At 42.2% G+C, this 23,129-nt stretch overlaps 1 protein-coding gene across 7 annotated transcripts in view; it reads left to right on the top strand.

Moving 5' to 3' along the window:
• The window catches only part of LOC141088011 (sphingomyelin phosphodiesterase 3-like), an 854,992-nt gene that overhangs the window by 805,170 nt on the left and 26,693 nt on the right, over positions 1–23,129 (top strand). For all 7 annotated transcript variants that reach the window (XM_073573854.1, XM_073573852.1, XM_073573848.1 and 4 more), the window contains 3 exons: positions 10,003–10,078; positions 13,768–13,923; positions 18,080–18,169. In XM_073573854.1, coding sequence (XP_073429955.1) covers positions 10,003–10,078; positions 13,768–13,923; positions 18,080–18,169 — 322 coding nt within the window. The remainder of the gene's footprint in view (positions 1–10,002; positions 10,079–13,767; positions 13,924–18,079; positions 18,170–23,129) is intronic.

Raw genomic sequence — 23,129 nt, 5'->3', positions numbered from 1 at the left:
GTGTTGGAGGGGTGTACTCATCTACCTGGAAGTTTACTAGACCTCTGACCTGGAGGACTCAGTACCGAAGTGGTCATCTGTGTTACATTACAACTGCATCTGCAAAAATCCAATCAAAATTTAAAACTGTTTAACCTGTATGATAAATGTCATGAAGCAAAAAAAAAAAATCAAAGAGAATTGCCATTTTACCACCAAAAAATGCAATATAAAGCAATCAAAATATAATTTGAACCCCAAAGTGATATTAATAAAAATGCGAGCTCACCCCGCAAAAAAAAAAATTCTCACAAAGCTGCATTGATAAAAAAAAATGTAAAAATTACAGTTTTCAGAAAAAGGGGAAATAAAACATTTTTTTCCACAAATTTTCCCCCAAAAAATTCTACTACTAAAATAAAATAATATATATATATATATATTAGTTTAATATCGCCATGATCATTTTGAACCAAGAATCTTGTTGCCATATTATTTTTATTGCACATTGAACGCTATAACAATAAAATCCAAACAACATTGGTGGATTTGCTTTTTTCTGTCATTTCACAGCATTTGGATATTTTTACATTTTCCAGTACATTATATGGTAAAATGAATAGTGTCATTCAAAACTACAACTCGTCATGCAAAAAAAAAACATTACATGACTCTTGTAAGAAGAGGAGGAAAAATTGAGAGTGCAAAAATAAAAACTGGCTCTGAAGAGGCATGCAAGTCGCCCGTAGGGGTGCTGGATAATATGTGACACATGGAACGCTGGCTATGGCATCTGCTGGGTATATATTTGGCTTTGTGAGGCAGCACTTGCATGTATATTTTACACCTGGGACAAATTTATTTGTTACGTCATTTCTGTGCAATTCAGCCTGTTGCCCACGAGTTGTTTAAAGCAGCAATTTTTTTTATGTTAATGATAATTAGCAGTTAATCTGTAGAGAACTGCTTGTTTCCTATTTTTTTATGAATCCCTAAAGTTGTTCAATTGATGTCTGTAGGGTTGCCTCCTTCCTTGGAAAGTCTAAATCTGGTTTATGTTTGTGTGTTTCGTCAGTAAGTTCTGTTAATCTTTTTCAAGTGGACTCAAATGTGATCCTTTCCTCCTCTAATAGTCCCATCCTCTTTATGAATATTCTATCAGTTAATTCCTCCTCCCACTTATTTAGTTCCAATGGTCTGGTACGTTTAACAAGTATAATTCGAGAGCTTGAGACCACTAACATGGCTGGAGAATATGGATAATGTTGCAGATGTGGCAGATGCAAATGCTGTAAATACATGAATGTGGCTAATACTTTCAGGTGCACAGCTCAGGAAAAAGTATACAAGTTGTGTCAAAGTCATTGGCCAAGTACTAGAGGTGAGATATGCATCACTGAGGTTATTAGCCTGCGTGATATGAATCTAGAAAATGGTCCAGCACACTAAATACTTAGAGGGGTTGTTGAGGGCTAGAGTTGCTGAAGAATGGGTGGGAGGCTGTTAACCATATATCCACCCCATGGTGTGGTTTAGGAGGTAAATAGCCTTCTAAGACAGTGTTTGGTGTGCCTAGAGATGTGAGCTCCAGAGCTGTGAGTGAAGATAAGGAAAATTGAACCTCTTTTTTTCCCAATGTTTTTTTCCTGAGCAAGCAGATCACCTCAGCAACACAGACTGTGCCATTTTTTTTATTTTCTTTTCCTGTTTGGCCAGAAAGGCTGTTTTTATGTTGCTAACCCTGCCCTGCTTGATGCTGTACCTAAAAAATAAAAAATTTGAAAAAAAAAGTGCAAAATTTAAAGAGACAGCATTCTTGTGTCTACCTCTGAGCAGCAGAGGTTCATGTACTTCGCAAGCTTCCGTACTACAAGGGTGATTTATCTATTCAAATGCATTTGTCCCTTTGATTACATAAGGAAAGCTAAGCGTGAGCTTAGAAGGAGGATAGATGACCACTAGTAATGAGTGAAGATGCTTGGACAAGGTGTTAGCCAAGCATGCTCAGGTGCTAACCAGGAGTCTTTGGCATGCTCGAATAGTATGTTAGAGTCGTTATGGCTGCGTGTCTCATAGCTGTTCGACAGCCCCAACACATGCAGGGATTCCCTGTTTGGCAATCCCTGCATGTGTTGTGGCTGGTGAACAGTCACGAGACATGCAGGAGCGAGGACTCGAACATATTATTTTACCCTTGCCAAAGACACTTTGTTAGCACCTGAGCATGCTCGGATTATAGATAACACCTTCTCCGGCCATGTTCGCTCATCAGACCACATCAGTGATATTATTAGTGCACTCATTAACCCAGTCTCCAGACATATTAGGGAAATCCATAAATCCATGAGGATAATTTGAATTGTTTCGGGTTTAACGTCCTTGAAGTCTTTTCACCTTTACCGGGGGGGTTGACTGGTACTGAAAAATACTTAAAATGAAGCAAGATGGATATACTGAATGAATAGAAATAAACCAATGGACATCAATTGCCAACTACACTTTGGTTGTTTCCTGTGAACTTCCCTCATGTCCAAAAAAGTCCCACCTCTCCCCTCCCATTTTCTTCCCCTGTCCCCTCCCTCCTTTTTACCCTTATCCCCTTCTGTTCAGTTTTTCCATAGTCCCCAAAAGCTGAATCCACTATTTAAAAACTGATCTTATCAGAGCTAATTACCAAAAAAAAACAAAAAACAGAGGGGTATTGTCTATTTAATATATCTTTTATACCTTGTTGATCTAATAGAGGGTGTGACAGATCCAATATTTATGTATTTCTTGTACTCATACTGTTTAACCCTGAGAGGCATAGAATTCCCAATGTCTTTTTTTGGCATAAGGTGATGCTATCTATGAGACTGAAATGTCTAGCCATAGCATTATTATCAAACATTGGATCTAATCTTCTCTACCATTCAGAGGAATCACATTCTTTATATCTACTATATTTTAAACACTGCTTCGTTTTAATGTCAGTAAATACCCCTGTACTTTTTCTTAGGGGGATGCTGTATCCCTTACTACAGTGTAAGGCTTGCGCTCATCTGCGCATGCCCGCTGCTGCTCCAATGCAAATGTGTTCTACGGCCACTTCCGGGTGTGACCTACCGCTATGACGTGTCACTGCTGATTCATGCGCAATGTGGTTGACATGCAAATGCATTTCACGGTGACTACCGGACCAAATCAAATCACATGCTCAGTCAGCGCCGGATGCTTTTACATGTGGTCATTTCCATTTTCCATACTATTTATGGTGCCACCCTTTAATTCCTCTTACTATGGACACCAACTCTATTTGCTACATAGCATCACATTGTGTTTTAGTAAGTCTGCGGATATCTTGTCCAATTATGCACTTGAGCACCTTATTACTCCATAAGACCACTCAAGGTCACATTTTTAAGCTAAGTGTCCACTACTATTTGTAGTATGTACTCCTGATGAACCTACCTAGGGGAAACACGTCAATTGTAGCATACTACGTGTAACCGATTAATGCCTTTTGTAAGTTTAATGTGACTTAACAAATGTAAGTTTATAACCACCTTATCTTTTTGCCTATGATGTTATCTCCTCCCACTACAGATGTGTAGAGCACCTAGGTCTGCCTTTATGATTCAGCTTTTGCCTATGTTAATTTGATTGCTCTTTTTGGTAGTGTGGTGCCTTCATTGTCAGTTGCTGAAGTTTGTATATTTCTCTTTTGTTCTCTTCAGGGAATATTAGAGCTAATTGGGCTAGCCTTTGTTAAATGGGGGTGCTATTTGTGCTTTTTATAGGTGCCAACCTCTGCGGTGAGGTAGGGAAACCTCTAGACAGTCAATAGGGTGATTTATCTAATTTTTTCACCAGACTTCTACCACTTCTGCAGAGAAAACTTGTATAATACTACTATACCACTTTAGTAGCATTGAGTGGTCTTTCCTGTTGGAGGACATTTAGTGATTTTTTTATTAAAAATAACTTTTTAAGCTAACTAATAAAAGTACTGTTTTATAGTTAGTGTATTTCTGTGAACCTGTTTTGAAAATTGCATAGTCCTTAAATAAAAATTAATTTTGGAAAAAAAAAACAAGAGAGGGGCTCTGCCAAGTACTGAGTGTGTGCACTGTGCTGCACTGAGGGTAAGGCCGGGGTCACACTAACCGACACAAAATACGGTCAGTATTTTACATGCGTAATACGGATGAATGGCCCCTAAACAGTGCTCCGTATGTCATCCGTAATCAAGGTGTGGTCGCGTATTTTGTGCATGTAAGCATCCGTATGTAATCCGTATGGCATCCGTATGGCGAGATTTTCTCGCAGGCTTGCAAAATGGACATATAATGGAGCCCTATGACAGGGTTTCTAACAGAAACCAAAGAATAGATATAGACACATAGAATACATATATATATATATTCTATGTGTATATATCTATTTTGTTTCTTTATTAAACCTGTCAGTGTGAGTTTACTGTATAGCGCACTGAATTGCCGCCTTTGCTAAAAGACACCGGGTGCGTATTTCTCGCAAGTCACATGTGTGGTCCGTGTGTAATCCGTATTTTTTGCGCACCCATAGACTTGCATTGGCGTACTACGGTCGTAGTACGCTGACTATCGCAGGATGCTGCGATTGGCACGGACCGTAGAATACGGATGAGAAATATACGGCTGGTGCGAGGGACCCCATAGAGAATCATTGGTCCGTGTCTAATGCGTGCTTTTAGCGCCTCTCACTCGGCCGTATTCCTCGCCAGTGTGACCCCAGCCTAAGGCAACGAATATGCCAAAATACAGGAGGAGCTGTGGAAGTGATTGCTAGCAGGCTGTATAAGGCTACGTTTGCACAGTGAGTATTTGGCACAAAAAGAATGGCAGAAAAGCTGAAAAAACAAGATTTCTGATAACATAGAATGATTCCATTAACTTTTAAACCAACAAAACAATTATTAAAAATTTCAGTCAAATTCATTTTAGAACATTTGCTGCTGAGTGACATATTATAATGTTTGACTTTAACACAACTTCTTCAAAGTAAATACAGAAAAGATATATATATTTGTACCGTGTTAGCCAGTAGATAGAAGAATATTTAGAACTAGATTATAGCATCACACCTCTTGCCATGTTAACCCTCAACACACACACTCCTCTCACCTTTCACCATCTCCACTCACTCTTTCACTCCACATACGACCCCTTCTCTCACTCCGTCTCTCATACTCACGCCGTCATCGCTGCTGCTCCACGATCCCCGACATCTTCTTCCGCCGGCGCCATCCTGGATCCAGACGTTGTCCACGCCGGCGACATGTTCTTGCGGCCACGCCATCTTGAGTATCGTGAAATCCCGTGATAATCAAGATGGCGTCGCCGGCGTGGACGACGTCGGGATCCAAAATGGCGTCGGCGAAATCTCGCGAGTTTTCGCCGACGCCATTTTGGATCCCGACGTCGTCCTCACCGGCGACATCTTCTTGCGGCAACGCCATCTTGAGTATCGCGGGATTTTGCCGATCCAAAATAGCGTCGCCGCAGGAACATGTCGCCGGCGTGGATGCGGTCGGGATCCAAAATGGCGTCGGCGAAATCTCGCGAGATTTCGCCGACGCCATTTTGGATCCCGACGTCCTCCACGCCGGCAACATGTTCTTGCGGCGACGCCATCTTGACTATCGCGGGATTTCGCCGATCCAAAATGGCTTCGCCGCAAGAACATGTCGCCGGCGTGGAGGACGTCTAGATCCAGGATGGCGCCGGCGGAAGAAGATGTCGGGGATCGTGGAGCAGCGGTGATGACGGTGTGAGTATGAGAGACGGAGTGAGAGAAAGGGTCGTATGTGGAGTGAAAGAGTGAGTGTACGTGAGTGGAGATGGTGAAAGGTGAGAGGAGTGTGTGTGTTGAGGAGGAGTGGTGTGTTGAGGGTTAACATGGAAAGAGGTGTGCGGTGACGTCACCGGTTACAACTGGACGGAAGTTGTTGCAACCGGAAGCTGCTTAGGGCATTTATTATTATAGATTGAGAGTCCTCAGTGGTTGATATATTTTAATGACTAACTGAAAAGATGGTAACACATTGCAAGCTTTCCAGACTACTCAGGTCTCTTCATCAGGCATTGACTAATACAAAATCTGAAGAATCACATATTTATACACAACACAGCACAGAAATAACGCAATAGTTACAAGTGACAAGAAGCAGAGCTATCATTATGGGAGTGGGAAAAACATAAATATTGGAACAGTTCATAGATAAGGAGCGTGAAAGTTTTATTTCCCTCTGACTGGGGTCTGGTTCTGTGTTGTGTGATGACCCCAGAAGGTCACACTTGACTGGAGCACAATGTTGCATGTTTGATCACAACATTATTTAAGCTCCTCCTTGCAGCATTCATGTTTTGAGTGAACGAGGATCCCTCTTTCTCCCGATTACTAGGGATCACATTAGTTATAGTGCCATGGATACAGTGGATAGGTGACATAGATTTTAGACCAGATTACCCTTTTAAATGGATTCTCCACTTTGAACAATCCTTACAGGTCTGGTAACAATTGATTACATGCTTTGACCCCTATCAATCAGCTGTAATCTGAGGGGAATCCTGACCATCCTGCAGCACCACAATGGGAATCCTTAATTGGCACACAATGCCTATTCATGTAAATGAGCTGTCAATGCACAAAAGATTAAAGCAGCTTCTCCACAAAAAGAACACCATAAAAGGGTATATAAAATGGGTCTCAAAACCAGACAGCACCTGAACGCTATAGAAGTACAATATCATGAAATTTTGAATTTTTTGCACCCTAACATTTTGCTACTAGATTATGGAATTAAGCAGAAAACTAAAGGGAGAATCATTGACAACCATTCAGGACTAGGCACAACATGGGATCTTCTTGGAGTGTTTCTTTATACCTCCTTAACCCCTTAGTGACCACCAATACGTATTTTTTACTGACCTGAGATATAAGAGACTAGCATCCCCATACAGGTGACAATCCAGCAGCTGTCGGCAGGACACTATAGCTGACAAATTGCTGTATCAGCCGCGATCAGTGTTGGTATCGACAATAGTCGTTTAACCCCTTAAATGCTCCTGTCAATAATGACTATAATATTTAAATGGTTAAGAGTGTGTGGGCTCCTTCCTCAACTCCATCGGCAGACTGAGATCCTGATCATGTGGTCCAGATGTTTGCCATGGCAGTTCTTGGCCTAATAATGGCCTTAGAGTCTTCCAGCTATAGTGACCTGTTCAGAAGTTATCAACTTTAGATGGTAAAAATAAACTTCTTCATTCCTGTTATGCCACTTTGCATTCATTTCTGAAATGCACCTGAAGTGTTAATAAACTACCTGAAAGCAATTTTGAATATGCTGAGGGGTGCTGTTTTTAAAATCTCTTTGGCGGTCCTACATATTGGAAACCCCCAAAAGTCACTTCAAAACTAATTAGGTCCCTTATAAAATAAATGTAAATTTCCTTTAAAAAAATGAAAAATTGCTGCCACATTTTTAAACCTTCTTAAAATTCTAACAAAATTAAACAACATTTTCCAAATGGTTCTGATGTAAAGTAGACATGTGGGAAATGTAATTTATTAATGTTTTTGTGTAGTTGGAACTATCTGGATTAAAGGGATAATTGTTCAAAGTTTGAAAATTGCTAGTTTTTGGAAGTTTTTGGTAAAATTTCAAATATTTTTATAAATAAACACGAAATATCAACATACCGTAAATTTACCATTATCATAAAGTACACTATTTCATGAAAAACAGTGTCATAATCATTGGTATATGTTTAAGCGTTCCAGAGTTATTACCACGTAAGTTGGCACTGGTCAGATTTGAAAAATCTGGCCCGGTCACTAAGGGTTTAAAGTACAAATTCTGTGGTTTGTAACCACCACAGATTTTGTTCTGGTTCTAATTTCTTCTATGATTTTACATACCTCAAGCTACTAGCAATTTTACAGCTATTTACTTCAAAGAATACTTAAGGCAAAACTCGTGATTCCCGAGCTACTTGTAGAGAAGAGAGAATACTGCTCACAGTACTCAGTTGTTGATGGTTATGGTCTAACGTAAGTTCTCTCATAAGGATCTTAGGTTTTAGGCCGGGGTCACACTGGCGAGGAATACGGGAGAGTGAGAGGCGCAAAAAGCACGCATTAGACACGGACCAATGATTCTCTATGGGGTCACTCGCACCAGCCGTATATTTCTCCTCAGTATCCTACGCTCCGTGCCACTCGCATAGGGCTCCATTATATGTCCATTTTGCAAGCCTGCGAGAAAATCTCACCATACGGATGCCATACGGATTACATACGGATGCTGACATGCGCAAAATACGCGACCACACCTTGATTACGGATGACATACGGAGCACAGTTTAGGGGTCTGTCATCCGTATTACGCATGTAAAATACGGAGCGTATTTTGCACAGGTTAGTGTGACTCCAGCCTTAGACATTCTGTAGAAATTCAGTATGATTAATGAGAAAATATATAAGGTCTCCAAACTACAACCTTAGCAGTTCTTGGAACCTGTCAAGGGTTACCGAAAAGACAGAAGGAGCCATAGCGGTGACATTTATAGCAGAGACTAATCCTAGATGTTTGATGTCAGTGTTCTGTGCACAGACCCAATATGTGTTACAGGCCTTACAGTACTTTGTGGGCTCAGTTGGTGACACCATTAGGCACTGCAGTTTCTGTAATGCTGATCAGTGGCAGCATACTCCACTAGCCTTTATTTTGCTGCTTCTTTAATGCTGGTTTCAGTTACGATTAGTTACCATCAACTATAAGGCTATGTTCACACGTTCCTTTTTGTTGCAGCCGAAACCTGATTTCTTAGCAGTAAAAACTTTTCAAGACTAATGAAACTTCACTGCAGATTAGCAATCACAGTTTCTTTCCTAAAACTAACATCTGAGTAACATATAAATAAATCATTTCTGGTATGTCTTCTTCTGCCATGCCAAGACATGTAACAAAGCCTGTTACATTGTCCCTTTTAAATATTGACTTCTAGGATTGCTACTTCCAATAGGCGGCAGTAGCCGTTCTGTCCTCTTGCTCTCTGAAAACAATATTTTCATGCATGAAATGTGAAAAAGAAATAAAAGTAATGAAATAAAGATAACTTCATAGATATGTATTGCACCACAGCTTCCAATGCAGAAGATGCCCAAAAAACTGCCAACACATCTGTCACCTATAAATGTGGCCTGTCACCACAATTACAGTATGTAACAACCCGTACAATATATTGGGCAATATACTGTATAAATATTTCAGATTTTCATCACAAAGCTATTGAAGATGCTAATATTATCACTGCCCTTGGGAAACAGCTTTACAGCCAAGTTAGGAAGAGGTTTATTGGCAATAAAAATTTCTTGTGGTGTAGCAGGATCACTTACCACATTGATCACATGGCCTATTCAATTAGGGTCACACAGTCTAAGAACATACAGTCATGGCATTTATGATTATGTCACATGTAGCCAAGTGCAGAAATAGGACTGAGTGCGGAAATTTCGGCACCATTTCTGCATCTCTTGACAGGAAAAGCAATGAGAAAGTGAAGACACTGCAAAAAGCACAATTGTGGCTTTTTGTTACATATTCAAGGTGATTTTGAGGTGTTCATGTAGTTTGCAGAAAATATCGAAGACATGTCAGATTTTGTTTCAAGGGTCCGATCAAAATCGGCCATGCAAGTCTATGCATCCGGGAAACAGTCAGACCGCACTCACATGACATCAGATGATTTTAATAGACTTACAGGAAGGAGAAAGTGGAGAAACGTTATTTTCTCCACGTACAAAAACTGATTACACTTGTACCACACTCTGATCAAAGTCTGTTCGTTTTTTCTCGTACATGGGAAATACTGACGTCTTAATGAGCCCTCACCCTTGAAATCACTTATGTCAAGGAAGGGTCTAAAATTAAATTGGAAAGTGATAATGTAGGAGTATGTTATGACTAACAGCTGTGCCCTGTGTTCTGTTCTTTAGGTGCAGGTGGGGACCACTCCTCAGGACCAAAGAATTGTAGGATACGTCTCCTGTACTCACCTGCATGCTCTGGCAGGTAAGTCAGTCGTCTGTGCATTCTAGGACTATGCCACATCTACAGTAAACCACATCTTTACATCTGGAGGTACAATTTCTTATTATTTGTGAGTTTAGAGGCCTAGATATATAGAGACTTATTAACGTCTTTCCAATAAGAACAAATAATTACCAAGCTAAATGTCTTTACATATGGTCTTTGTGTTCGTCACAATGTGGCTTTTTTCCAGAGGGAAGAACTGAAGTTATGCGCTAGCGATTTTATCACATTTGGACTATAGTTGTGTAGCCTTGCCTTCATTTTCTTACTTGAGCCTTGCTATTGACTAGATGTAAAGCCTTCAGTATTGAATAATGAGCACGATGGCGGGTGTCTGGCAGTAGAGTCGCGGGCACTAATCAGGATAGAAATAACATTTGGAATAACGGAATTTACAAATATATACAAAGAATGATTCTCCGCTGACCATAGAGAAGAGAAGGCACGGTCTGCTTTACATCTTGTCTTTTTGCTACACTTTGTCCTGTGTGTTTTCGTAGGCCATTATTTGGTGGTGGTAGTGTTTCCTAAGGCTGTCACACCACTAGTAGCCGTACTGGAGAGGAGGTCATGCAGAGCCAGGGTGCAGTGTTTGGATTGTGTTGGGATATTACAGACATGTATTTACATTTCTCGCCCGACTCTGTGACATTGTTTGAGTTCACATTTTGAAATATGATCAGTGAATGATAAGATTGATGCTCATGAAGCAAAAGCACTGACGTTAACTAAGGCTCAATGCTAAGTTTTGGAGCTGTGTATGGTCCCGATGAAGCAAGTAGCATGGGGTCTTATGTTAGACAATGACATCAGCAGTAATATCGTGGAGTGGCTTTTGTATGGCAGTAATGGTTGGACCACATAGGTTTGCTATCTTTCCTCATTAGTGCACTCACAAATAGTCCTCTATAAGTACAGTGGAGAGAGCTGCTATATTTGTAGATCCCTAATATTCTTTAATGTTGTTAGTGGAGTCAGAAAATAAGTTATTACAAATGTTTTTGGTATAGCAGTCCCCTAGCAACTTCATGTATTACCTAAACTGGGGTTCAGATACAAAGACTTTATCGCTGACATGAACACATGCTGCTGGGCTCCTCTACATATTCCAGCTACTCATCGGGGGACCCACCAATGGGACCACCTGTCATCAGCTTATAGTTGGTGAATCCTTTGGTGCTTTTCTTCACCCAAGTCTTCTTTTCAAATTCAGTGAAACCATTTGTTCATTATATGATTCCTTTAAGGAATTATCACCTTTTTTTTTTTTTTTTTAGTTTTCTTTCCTATAGGGGACAGTATATAAAGATTGTATAACCAGGCAATTATAGTCTTCAGCGAGACTGAAAAACACTGTTGGCAACACTCATAATAGTTGCAATATCCTTTCTTCACTTTTGGAAACCTTGGGGAGGAGTAAGAGAAATGTCAGAACAGCGGAATAAAAGAATAACTTATCATTTGTTCAATAATGCCTGTAAGAAAAAGAGGCTACAGATGCAGATGACAAGAGAGATGATTGTAAATTCAGCAGGTGGAGCGGCTTCTAACATCAGCACAGCAGAGCGCACTATTGTTGTATAGCGGTAGACTGTGCTCCACTGTATCTCATCATCATATGTTTTCCCTATGCTGTCTGTGCTTGAGGGAAACCGGAATATGAAGAATGTGAGAGAGGGACCAAAGAAAAAAATATTCAAGTATGAACATTACATCACAATATTTTGTGCAGAAGTGGAGACTAGAGATGAACGAATCACTTTGCGCAACATTGTTCCACAGTCCGGGTCAGTGCTCTCTTACCATGGACAGGACCTGTATGAAATTCCTTTCCCTCGAGGATCACATGCTCAGCTTATGATTAGCCGGGTTGGCAAAATATCACCTCTGCACAGCCGTCATCAAATGCTGTGCCTGGAACCCGAAAACTCCAGGAAATTTGTCCACATCCAGATTACAATGACCTGGATTATGAACCGGAGTTGCACAATGCGATTTGCTCATATCCAGTGAACGCAGCAGGAGTTGGGTTTGACTGAAGCTTCTCTTTTGATTGGCAGAACTCTCTTTCAGTGACGTCACTTCATCAGATCAAGTGAGGTGGCAATGGCTCTTTAAATGGTCAATTTTGGCTTCTACGGTTGTTGCCTCCTATATGTCATGCCAGAGACCTTCTTCTCTTCCCATTGTGAAGACGCTATTTAGACATTAGATCAAGTGATGTTACTAATTCTAGTTCTGTATTCTAGGGAGGTAACCGGCTCTATGGGTGCTACACTCTTAAATAATTTATTAAAAAGTTTCACCAATATAGCTAAACAAATGAAGCCTAAACAAATAGAATGGTTTTTAAAAGGGAGAAATGCAAAGTACTACATCTGGGCAATAAAAATGAAAAAAGCATATATAAAATGGGAGGAATAGGGCTAAGTGACAGCACATGTGAAAAAGACTTGGGTATACTAATAGATCACAGACTGAATATGAGTCAACAGTGTGATGCAGCAGCAAAAAAGGCAAATGCAATTCTAGGATGTATTAACAGAAGCATACAGTCTAGATCACGTGAAGTCATTATTTCCCGCTACTCCTCTTCGGTCAGACATCTGGAATATTGTGTCCAGTTTTGGGCACCACATTTTAAAAAAGACATCAACAAACTGGAGCAAGTTCAGAAAAGAGCGACCAGAATGGTGACCGGTCTGAAAACCCTGTCTTATGAGGAAAGGTTGCAGGATTTGGGAATGTTTAGTTTGCAAAAGAGAAGACTGAGAGGAGACTTAATAGCTGTCTACAAATATCTCAAGGGCTGTCACATTGTAGAAGGATCAACTTTATTCTCATTTGCACAAGGAAAGACTAGAAGCAATGGGATGAAACTGAATGGGAGGAGACACAGATTAGAAAAAACTTTTTGACAGTTAGAGTGATCAATGAGTGGAACAGGCTGCCATGAGAAGTGGTGAGTTCTCCTTCAATGGAAGTCTTCAAACAGAGGCTGGACAGACATCTGACTGGGATGATTTAGCGAATCCTGCTTTGAGCAGGCGGTTGGACCAGATGGCCCAGGAGGTCCCTTCCAACTCTACGATTCTATGATTCTAAATAGAAGAATAGCAGAAGAAGTCCTGAAAGCTCTCAAAATGATTGATCTCAAATGAGACCATCATCATGTCCAGTTAGTCTAGAAGAAACACATTGTTATTTGAGACCAATATTTTTAATATTCATGGATTCTTTTTTACTTCTGCTGTCATTATGAGAAAAGGATAGAGCTAGTCTGGCCTTATTTTCCCATTCTTTTCAGTGATTGGATGCTACTTGGATTTTTAGAAAGCCCGACAAAAGTGGCTGCACATTGAGGGCTTGCACTTCATGTACAACTGGTTATTGTGTCCAATACGCAGTCAAACGATGAGCAAGAATCCACCACATCTCCCTACCTTCCTCCACCTACATTGATGCTACATTCTGGCCAATGAGCCCCCTGCCTATTTTTTTTTTCCAGTACCTCTTTGACAAAATAAGGCATGATATTGTTGGTAATTCACATGGTGAATTTTTCACTTTTACCCTTATTACTATTAGTGATTTCATTTTCACTAAAATTGAGTTATACTTTGCAGATCACGTTGACATGGGAATTAAGACTTGTTCTTTCTTCGTAGGGGATGCAATGATCCGATGTGAGCAGCTCGACTCGCTCCTGGAGTGGATGTCAGAATTTCGCAAATCTACCTCCTCCTCCAGTGCTGCAAATCCTGACGAGCTGGTGGCCTTTGATGTAATCTGCGGAGACCTCAACTTTGACAACTGCTCATCAGGTAGGAGTTCAGAAGTGAAGTCGTATTCTACACATAAGAACGCTCGCCCTTATGAATGTGTTTAAAGCTTATCAACTAGAAGCAGTGTGTCCTGGAACCCATCACACATGGAATATTTAGATTTGCCATAACACTGATATTTTTTATGAAACAGCTATAGCATAGTGAAACAGTAATTACAGGATAAAACATTAATAAAAGGTATACATAGAATAGTCACAGATGAGATAATCACTATTTACATCAGTGTAATCAGTTTTATCATCTGTGACCTTCAATTGTTTGGATTAAATCTTTATATGTAACATTTTCTTGGCTGTTACCATGACTACAGAGGGGTTTTTTTTTAGGAAAATTGATTTCAAAGTGAATGGGATATATTTTGCCATCTTTTGGTACAAGAAAGGAAAAAAAAATCAAATGAATTTGACAGGTATTTCTGGCAATTGTGACTGATTAGTAACAGCCAATGGATTATGGTTGGAGTATGATGTCTTTCCTCTGGTTCCACAATCATAGAAAGAGCAATGCGCATATGCAACAAGAATTGATAATATATTCCTCAACACTGAAATTACAGCACCAAGAGAGAAAAATCATGGAATTATGGAAATCATAGGATCGATAGACATATTAATAATATACAAATGAAGAAAAATGGAAACAACATTTTTACAGCAACTCAATGTCCAACTATTGACATCATACCACCACTATCGAATACTATCATGGTGCAGGGCAAGATGGCAACAGAGCCTGGAATGGAGGTCTATACACTTTTGTCTTAGACGCAATGATAGCATGAAATTGGTCTGGACATCACATGGCAAGGCCATCATAAAGGAGCGTCTCACTGGTCCAACTCTCAGGATTATGATATGGGGTGGAATAATGTACTGTATCCGCACCCCTCTTGTCTTCATTCCAGGTACACTAACAATTCGGCATTATATTGATTGGGTCAAGAAACCTTTCACATGTCAATTTCTTCAAAGTGTCCAAGGAACCGTTTTTAACACCACAACACTAGGCGACATGTTGCTTGTGCTACTATGAGGAGCCTACATGGCCTAAACATGCTAGCATGGCCTGCAGCATCTCCAGACTTGTCTCCCATTGAGCTCATCTGGGACGGCATGGTCAGTGACACAATTTCACCATTCATGGTGTCCTAAGGATGCTATGAGTGACAGCTGAGGCACCCTATAGTATTAAAAGCATGATGGGCTTGTATTGTGAGTGAAAACCCAATCTGAGTTAAGGGCATGCTGGGCTGTCACTATTGTGTATGACAGCCAGCTGTCCAATCTTGCCGGGCTTGTGGGGTTTACTCAAGGTGTCACCCATTTAGGGTGATTACCTAGATATTTAGCTGGCTATCAAAGAACAGAACATTGTCAGTTGTAGCCTTACCTGTTGTGTGTTTGCTCTTGTTTCTGATTTTCTGATTTTTGTTGCCAGACCTTGAATTTGCCTTTGGACTATCTGATGGATTACCCCTTTTGCCTTTTGACACTCTGACCTTAGTTACCTGATTCAGACTTTGCCTCTGACTATCCATTTGTCTTATCCCTCTTTGATGTACCCTCCTGTCTTTTGGCCTCAGCCTCCTTGATTTCCTCACCTCACAGCTTGTCCGTGAGAAGTGACTTGGCGTCACAGTCAACAATTACAAAGGGAGCTGCAAGCAGAGGATCTTGATGATTTTAGTTGTCAAGTACATTCAGCAGAAACCAACATTCCTCAGGCAACCATTAATTACTTTATTGATAGCAGACAAAGTGTGTAAATGCAGGGATTTCTGTATGTGGCCCTCTTATTAAATAGATTGAGATATTTTGTAAATTTTATTTCCATTTTTTGAACATTTGAATATCATTAGCATGTCTATCCATCCTGTGACTTCCATAATTCCACAACTTTTCCCACTTAGTGTTGCAATTTCAATGCTGAGTAATGTAGGGTACTAGACTCCCCTTGACAAACCAAACAGCTCTTTCTTACATTTATTAGTTCTGATGATACATTGCCTCATTATTGCCATAATACTACATACAGCACAATCACAATCGTGTAGTTCATGATTAAGTACAACATCTGCAAGGAGTTTGTAGGGGTTTCCTCCAGTTTCCTCCCACACTCCAAAGGCATACTGATAGGGAATTTATAAAAGAAGGAAAAAGATGCGGCACTCACCCAGATTTGCAGTGCAGTGTTTCTTTATTCAACCATTAAAGGTCACACAATAAAGGACGGGCAGATAACATGAGGCATGCGGGGAAAAAAGACGGACGACAGCCGTTTCGCGTACACAGACGCTTCAACAGGTACAGGACTTGGACCTGTTGAAGCGTCTGTGTACGCAAAACGGCTGTTATCCGTCTTTTTTCCCCGCATGCCTCATGTTATCTGCCCGTCCTTTATTGTGTGACCTTTAATGGTTGAATAAAGAAACACTGCACTGCAAATCTGGGTGAGTGCTGCATCCTTTTCCTTCTTTTACAAATTTAGCATGTTTTTTCTGATGCTGAGCACCATTATTCCCAGCAGTGTTTTACACACTGTGTGCCTGTGATTGATCCTCGACTTGTTGCTGGTGGATTAGAGCCTTGGTGCCGTTCATCTAGGCTTTCTTTGAATTGATAGGGAATTTAGATTGCAAGTCTCATTGGTGACAGCAATGATAATGTCTGTAAAGTGCAGCGGAATATGATAGTGTTATATAAGCAATGCATAATAAAGAAACATTCACTGTTAGTGTGCTAATAAATTATTTTAATAAGCCGTCAACTCTGACTGAGCTTCCATGGTCCACATAGCAGGTGTTAAAGGGATTTTCCCACAAGCAAAACACATTTTAATCAGGAGATCCCTGAAGAAAAATAATTTCCACAATTGAATGTGAGTAAATAAAATGTTCCTGTGCTGAAATAATCTTGTAAATGTTCCCCTGCTGTGTACTGTGTAATGGCCGTGTCTGACCATGCAGGAACATGGTCTGATCATACCACAGCTCCTGGGCAGGGGAGGACGCAATATTCCAAGATCTATTGATTAAAATTAACTTTCTTCTTGGGAAAACCCCTTTAAGGATTGTCTGGTTTTAACCACTTTATTTTGTCCACCCATCATCACTAGACTGTCAGCGCCACCCACAGGATCAGAGAGGTGACGTCTGACAGTGGAGGAGAGCGACACTGGAGCAGGTACAGGCGAGAGTGATACAATAACAGATTACATCCATAAGACTGACAGCGAATTTGCCGTGCTGTGCAATTCCGATATTTAGGGAATGGTTTTAGGTCCCGCCAATGTATATTGTGTAGGAGCTGTAGTGCAGAGTAAAGTGGCTAGGTGCTCTGTCAAGAGCATTTTAAAATAAGAGATATAAAAGATATCCAAGAAGTATCGTTTCTCCTTGTGGAGAATGACACGCTAAGCATGCCGAGATGAGGAGACAAAGCTGCAATGCTCCTCTGGGAAATATGCAAATTGTGTCTTCAGAGAGGAAGAGGACTAGTACTCTAGTGCCACCTATTGGAAGTAGCAATCCTAAAAGCCAATGTCGACCCTTTAACAAGCCTTGCCACATGACTTAGGATAAAAGCCAAAACCAGAATCTCAATTAGCAGACACTGTGTTTTGGGGTACTGCCCCTCATCAGTGCAAAGTGTGAGATCTGGTTTGGCTGTGTGAGAGGCATCTGACCGATATCCTAAGTCATGTAATAAGGCTCGTTAAAGGGTCGACATTGGCTTTTAGCATTGCTACTTCCAATAGGTGGCACTAGAGTTCTAGTCCTCTTCCTCTCTGAAGAGACAATTTGCATATTTCCCAGAGGAGCATTGTGGCTTTAAGTCTCCTCATCTCAGCATGCTTAGCATGTCAGTCTCACACTTTGCACTGATGAGGGGCAGTACCCCGAAACACAGTGTCTGCAAATTGAGATTCTGGTTTTGGCTTTTATCCTAAGTCATATAATAAGGCTCGTTAAAGGGTCGACATTGGCTTTTAGGATTGCTACTTCCAATAGGTGGCACTAGAGTTCTAGTCCTCTTCCTCTCTGAAGAGACAAAGAGTAATATAAATTGGATGGACTCTGGAGATGACAGACACATCACACAGTCTTAATAACACGCTATTTGTTCCCATGCAGAAGATAAGCTGGAGCAGCAGCATACACTGTTTACACATTATAAGGATCCATGCAGGCTGGGCCCTGGAGAAGAGAAGCCTTGGGCAATAGGTGAGAGCTGTTTGCCAAAGATATGATAACTATTTACCACCAGTGCCATCTGCAGGCAGTACTGAGTACTGCAAGTAACAATATAAAGCGAAAAAGATATGTGATGAGTTGATGCTTGAAAAAACGCATGTTAGTAGGAGCTTTGCTATATCGCAGCAGATTTAGTGATAGTAATTGTGCAAGGAAGACACTAGACACGAGATACATCTAGAGAATTTGACATTATGAGCTTTACGTACAGCCACAGTTGCAACATTTTGAAAGGTTCTCACTTTATGAAAAGAAAGAAAAATCGTGCCTAATTAAACTTTATGTACATAGTTTTTAAATTTGCAATAAGTAATTGCTCTTCTTACTGCCTTGTACTTCTTGCTGTGAGTCTCTTGATTTCGCCTACTCTCTTAACCCCTTAGTGACAGAGCCAATTTGGTACCTAATGACCAAGCCAATTTTTACAATTCTGACCACTGTCAAATTATGAAGTTATAGCTCCTGGGCCACTTCAACGGATCCCACTGATTCAGAGATTGTTTTTTCGTGACATATTGTACTTCATGTTGTTGTTAAAATTTCTTCAATATAACTTGTGTTTATTTATGAAAAAAAATGGAAATTTGTAAAAAAATTTGAACATTTTTGCAATTTTTAAATTTTTAATTTTTGTGCCCTTAAATCAGAGTGGTGTGATACAAAATACTTACTATAATAAATAACATTTCCCACATGTCTAGTTTACATCAGCACAATTTTGGAAACATATTTTTTTTTTTTAGGACTTTATAAGAATTAATTTTGCCCAGCAATTTCTAGTTTTTCCAGCAAAATTTACAAAACCATTTTTTTTACCGACCACCTCACATTTGAAGAGCGTTTTGGGGGGGGGGGGGGGGGGGGGGGTCAATTTTTGCAATTTTCAAACTTTTAATTTTTGTGCCCTTAAATCAGAGTGGTGTGATACAAAATTCTTACCACAATAAATAACATTTCCCACATGTCTACTTTACATCAGCACAATTTTGGAAACATATATTTTTTTATGACTTTATAAGGATTAATTTTGCCAAGCAATTTCTAGTTTTCCCAGCAAAATTTACAAAACCATTTTTTTTACCGACCACCTCACATTTGAAGAGAGTTTTGGGGGGGGGTCAATATAACAGAAAATACCCAAAAGTGTCACCGTTCTAAAAACTGCACCACTCAAGGTGCACAAAACCACATTCAGGAAGTTTATTAAACCTTCAGGTGTTTCACGAAAACTAAAGCAATGTGGAAGGAAAAAAGCCACTGTTTGGGTGCATGGCTGGGCTCAGAAAGGAGGTAGCACAGTTTGACTTTTTGAACGCAAAATTGGCTGGAATCAATGGCGGGCGCATTTGGAGACTCCCTGATGTACCTAAACAGTGGAAACCCCCCAATTCTAACTCCAACCCTAACACAGCCCTAATCCCAACCCTAACCCCAACACACACCTAACCATAACCATAGCCCTAACCACAACACCACCCTAACCCCAACCCTAACCCTAGCTATAAACACAACCATAACCCTGACCCTAGCCCTAACCCTAATGGAAAAAAAAACTTTTTATTTTATTATTTTTACCTAACTAAGGGAATGATAAAGGGGGGTTTGATTTACATTTTTTTTTATTTTGATCACTGTGATGGGGTCTATACTATGGAATTGATGTTTCTCAGAATGTGTTGAGATGGACGCTTCATATGCTGCTCTATGGTGCCATATTCTCCTAGAGGACACTTCAGTAACATAGAATCTGGTGGTGCTTGCCTCAATTCTGTTTCTCAGGGTTTCTGTATGATCTGACTTAAAAAATCATCAGTATTCCTTTTCATAATATAGGAGGTAAATGGAGATATAGTCTGGACACATAGCAAATTAATAGCATTGTAATAAAATATACAAAGAGTTGTGTATGACTATTTCCAATCAAGTTTCCTGTTCATTCTGTGAACATGTTGTTCACATACTGCACATGTTGCTCACATTCTGTGAGCATGGCTCACGGCCATCAGACAGGCAATCCCTGCATGCGTTACTGTTAGGGATGGCGGAACGCACTAAATAATAAATAATAGTAAGTGCGTTCGCCGCCTGGGGTCCACCGTGCAGAAGGTGTTACGCTACTGCTATGCAATGGCAGATGCCCAATATGGCGCTATAACGCACGCGGGTTGAGCGTCACCTGGTGTGCACTGGGCGGACTCTGTTACTTCACAGGTCTCAGTGGATTGCACACACGATATATGGTCACAGGACTCGGGCCCAAAACACAGGATCAGCGTCCCTCTAGACCTACCGTGCGTGCGGCATCGAAACCGTGGACACCAAGAAGTACTGCTGACTGCAGCATGGTGACAGACACTGCCGCTGTACGACAATGCCCGGTAGCAGGCACACTGTCGGACGCTAGTACTGTGGATGATATGCACTGTGGCCTGTAGCTTACCACTGACTGGCGCTGACTCTATCACTAGTTCCCTATCCACACACTTAATATCAGAGGGAGGGGAATCTTAATGAGTCATTTGCAAGTCCATGCATCCATCATCATTCACACAGGTAGCAACTAGAGTCTATACTAGCGCATGGCCAAGCGGCCATGCAAACCTTTTATAGCCGGGACCTTCCGGAAGCTTCCAGATCCCTGAGATGGACCAATCAGATCTGGAGAAGGACCTGTGCATGTGACTCCCGATCTCCAATGGGAGATCGTCTCGTGAGCATGCTCAGTGGAGCGACAGAAGGACTTAGCCTTTTGAGTGGCTTGCTGCTGAGCAGCCAGCGTTGCTATTGCTGGCCCAGAGGTGACAGCAACAGCCAGATCCACAGAGCTTGTCTGAGCAGAGCGTCGGGAACGATGGAGCTGCTGAGCAAGCTCCTCTGCGGTCGATGGAGAATGGGAGACCGCTGAATGTGAGGATTTGGATTCCTGGTGTGCCGCTGCAGGAACCCGATGCCTAACATTACCCCCCCTCCTAGGGCCTCCTCCCCTCTGAGCCTTCCAATCCACCAAATAAAACTTTTTGCCACGCACCACCCTGTGTCCCACAATGGCGTTGACCTCAAACTTGTCTGAAGATAAGTCTGATGTCCCGGCAGGTGACTCGGAAAACCTGTACATGTGAACAGGTTTGAGAAGGGACATGTGGAACGCATCAGAGATGGCCAAGTGTGGTGGAAGAGCCAAACGATAGACCACCGAGCTGATCCGCCAGAGGATTTTGAAGGGACCAATGTATCGCGGCGTGAACTTGGTGGACTCGACCCGCAGCCTGATATTTCGGGCAGAGAGCCACACTAAGTCGCCAGGGGCAAAAGTTGGAGCAGGGAGCCGATGTGTGTCGGTGGGCGCCCTCATCCTCTCCTTAGAGGCTAGAATGGCATGCTGAGTGCGATCGCAAATGTCGCGAGCCTCCACTGCCCGGTCTACTACCGGCAAGGGATACTGTAACCCAGCCGACCTCTGCTTAGAGGACCTGTTCCGAGCACAAGAGGCGCATGCCTGAATGTATTCTTTCGTGTCCCAAGCCCTGTGCGGCCACCAATAAGACCTTGCCAGGAGTTCTGTGGTCCGCTTGTAGCCAAAGTAACCACCCACTCTGGACGTGTGTGCCCACGTGAGACCCCTTGGCCGCAGGCGAGGAGGGACAAAGGTCTTGCCCGGCAGCACTGACTCGAGAGCGACCGGAGCCACGGTCCTCAGATTCTCAATGGGGGGCGCGGAAAGATCCGTGGGCACCTCCGCAGAGGCTACTTGGATGCTGCCCCCATGCACCTTCCCACACAGTCCTGGCTCCATCCCAGTATTCTCCCCGAGGACCACTCTATATGGGGGGAATGGCAGCAGAGCCAGGGAATTCCGAGGAGCACCTGGTCGATGCCCTCTGGCATAATGAGCAGGGACAGCGTCTTTTGGTGAGATGGTGGGATTGAGAGCCTAAGGGGTGCTGTCTGGTGGGTAATCTGGGACGGTAAGGTCAAACCGTTGACCACCCTGATGGGCAATTGAAAAACGGAGATCAATGCGGGTGGAAATAGCAATCAGCTCCTCCAGACTTACGGGAACCTCCCTGGTAGCTAGAGCATCCTTGACATGCTCCGCCAAACCTCTCCAGAACACAGGGACAAGTGTCTTATCAGGCCACTCCAGCTTGGAAGCCAGTGTCCGGAAACGGACGGCGTACTGGCTGACCGAAAGGGATCCCTGTGTTAATGCAAGTAACTGGAGAGAGGTGTCGTGAGTGACCGGGGGCCCCAAAAAGACCTGTTTAAGGGACATTAGAAACTGAGCGGCGCTCAGAACCACGGGGTCACCACGCTCCCACAATGGCGTGGCCCATTTTAACGCCCTGCCCGACAGGAGGGAGACGATAAACCCCACCTTAGCCCGCTCTGTAGGGAATCGCACGGCCACTAACTCGAGCTGGATTGGGCACTGGCTCACGAAACCCCTACAGGTGGCGCTGTCACCAGAAAATTTATCGGGCAACGGGAGGCGGGATATTGTCAGCGCAGACGTGGACGCACGCGAGACAGCCTCTGCGACTGCCTGGGCAGCGGCTACTGTAGCATTCGCAGCTGAGGTGGAACTCTCGAGAGCCGCCAACCTACCCTCCAGCTGCTGAATGTACTGCCGTAGCTGCTGCTGGTCCGCCATTACTTGCCAGACTCTGGCGCTAGTATAATGTTAGGCACGGCGGAACGCACTAAATAATAAATAATAGTAAGTGCGTTCGCCGCCCAGGGTCCACCGTGCAGAAGGTGTTACGTTGCTGCTATGTAATGGCAGATGCCCAATATGGCGGTATAACGCACGCAGGTTGAACGTCACCTGGTGTGCACTGGGCGGACTCTGTTACTTCACAGAGGCGCCGAAGCGTTAAACACAAATGCTGAGCCTGTTGAACTCACAGGTCTCTGCAGATTCCACGCACGG

Source organism: Dendrobates tinctorius, unplaced genomic scaffold, assembly GCF_039654945.1.
Source record: "Dendrobates tinctorius isolate UK_male_01 unplaced genomic scaffold, ASM3965494v1 ptg000037l, whole genome shotgun sequence".
In the NCBI taxonomy this organism is placed as follows: domain Eukaryota; kingdom Metazoa; phylum Chordata; class Amphibia; order Anura; family Dendrobatidae; genus Dendrobates; species Dendrobates tinctorius.
Note: the sequence above shows the minus strand (reverse complement) of the source record. Positions and strands in the feature narration are given on the sequence as shown.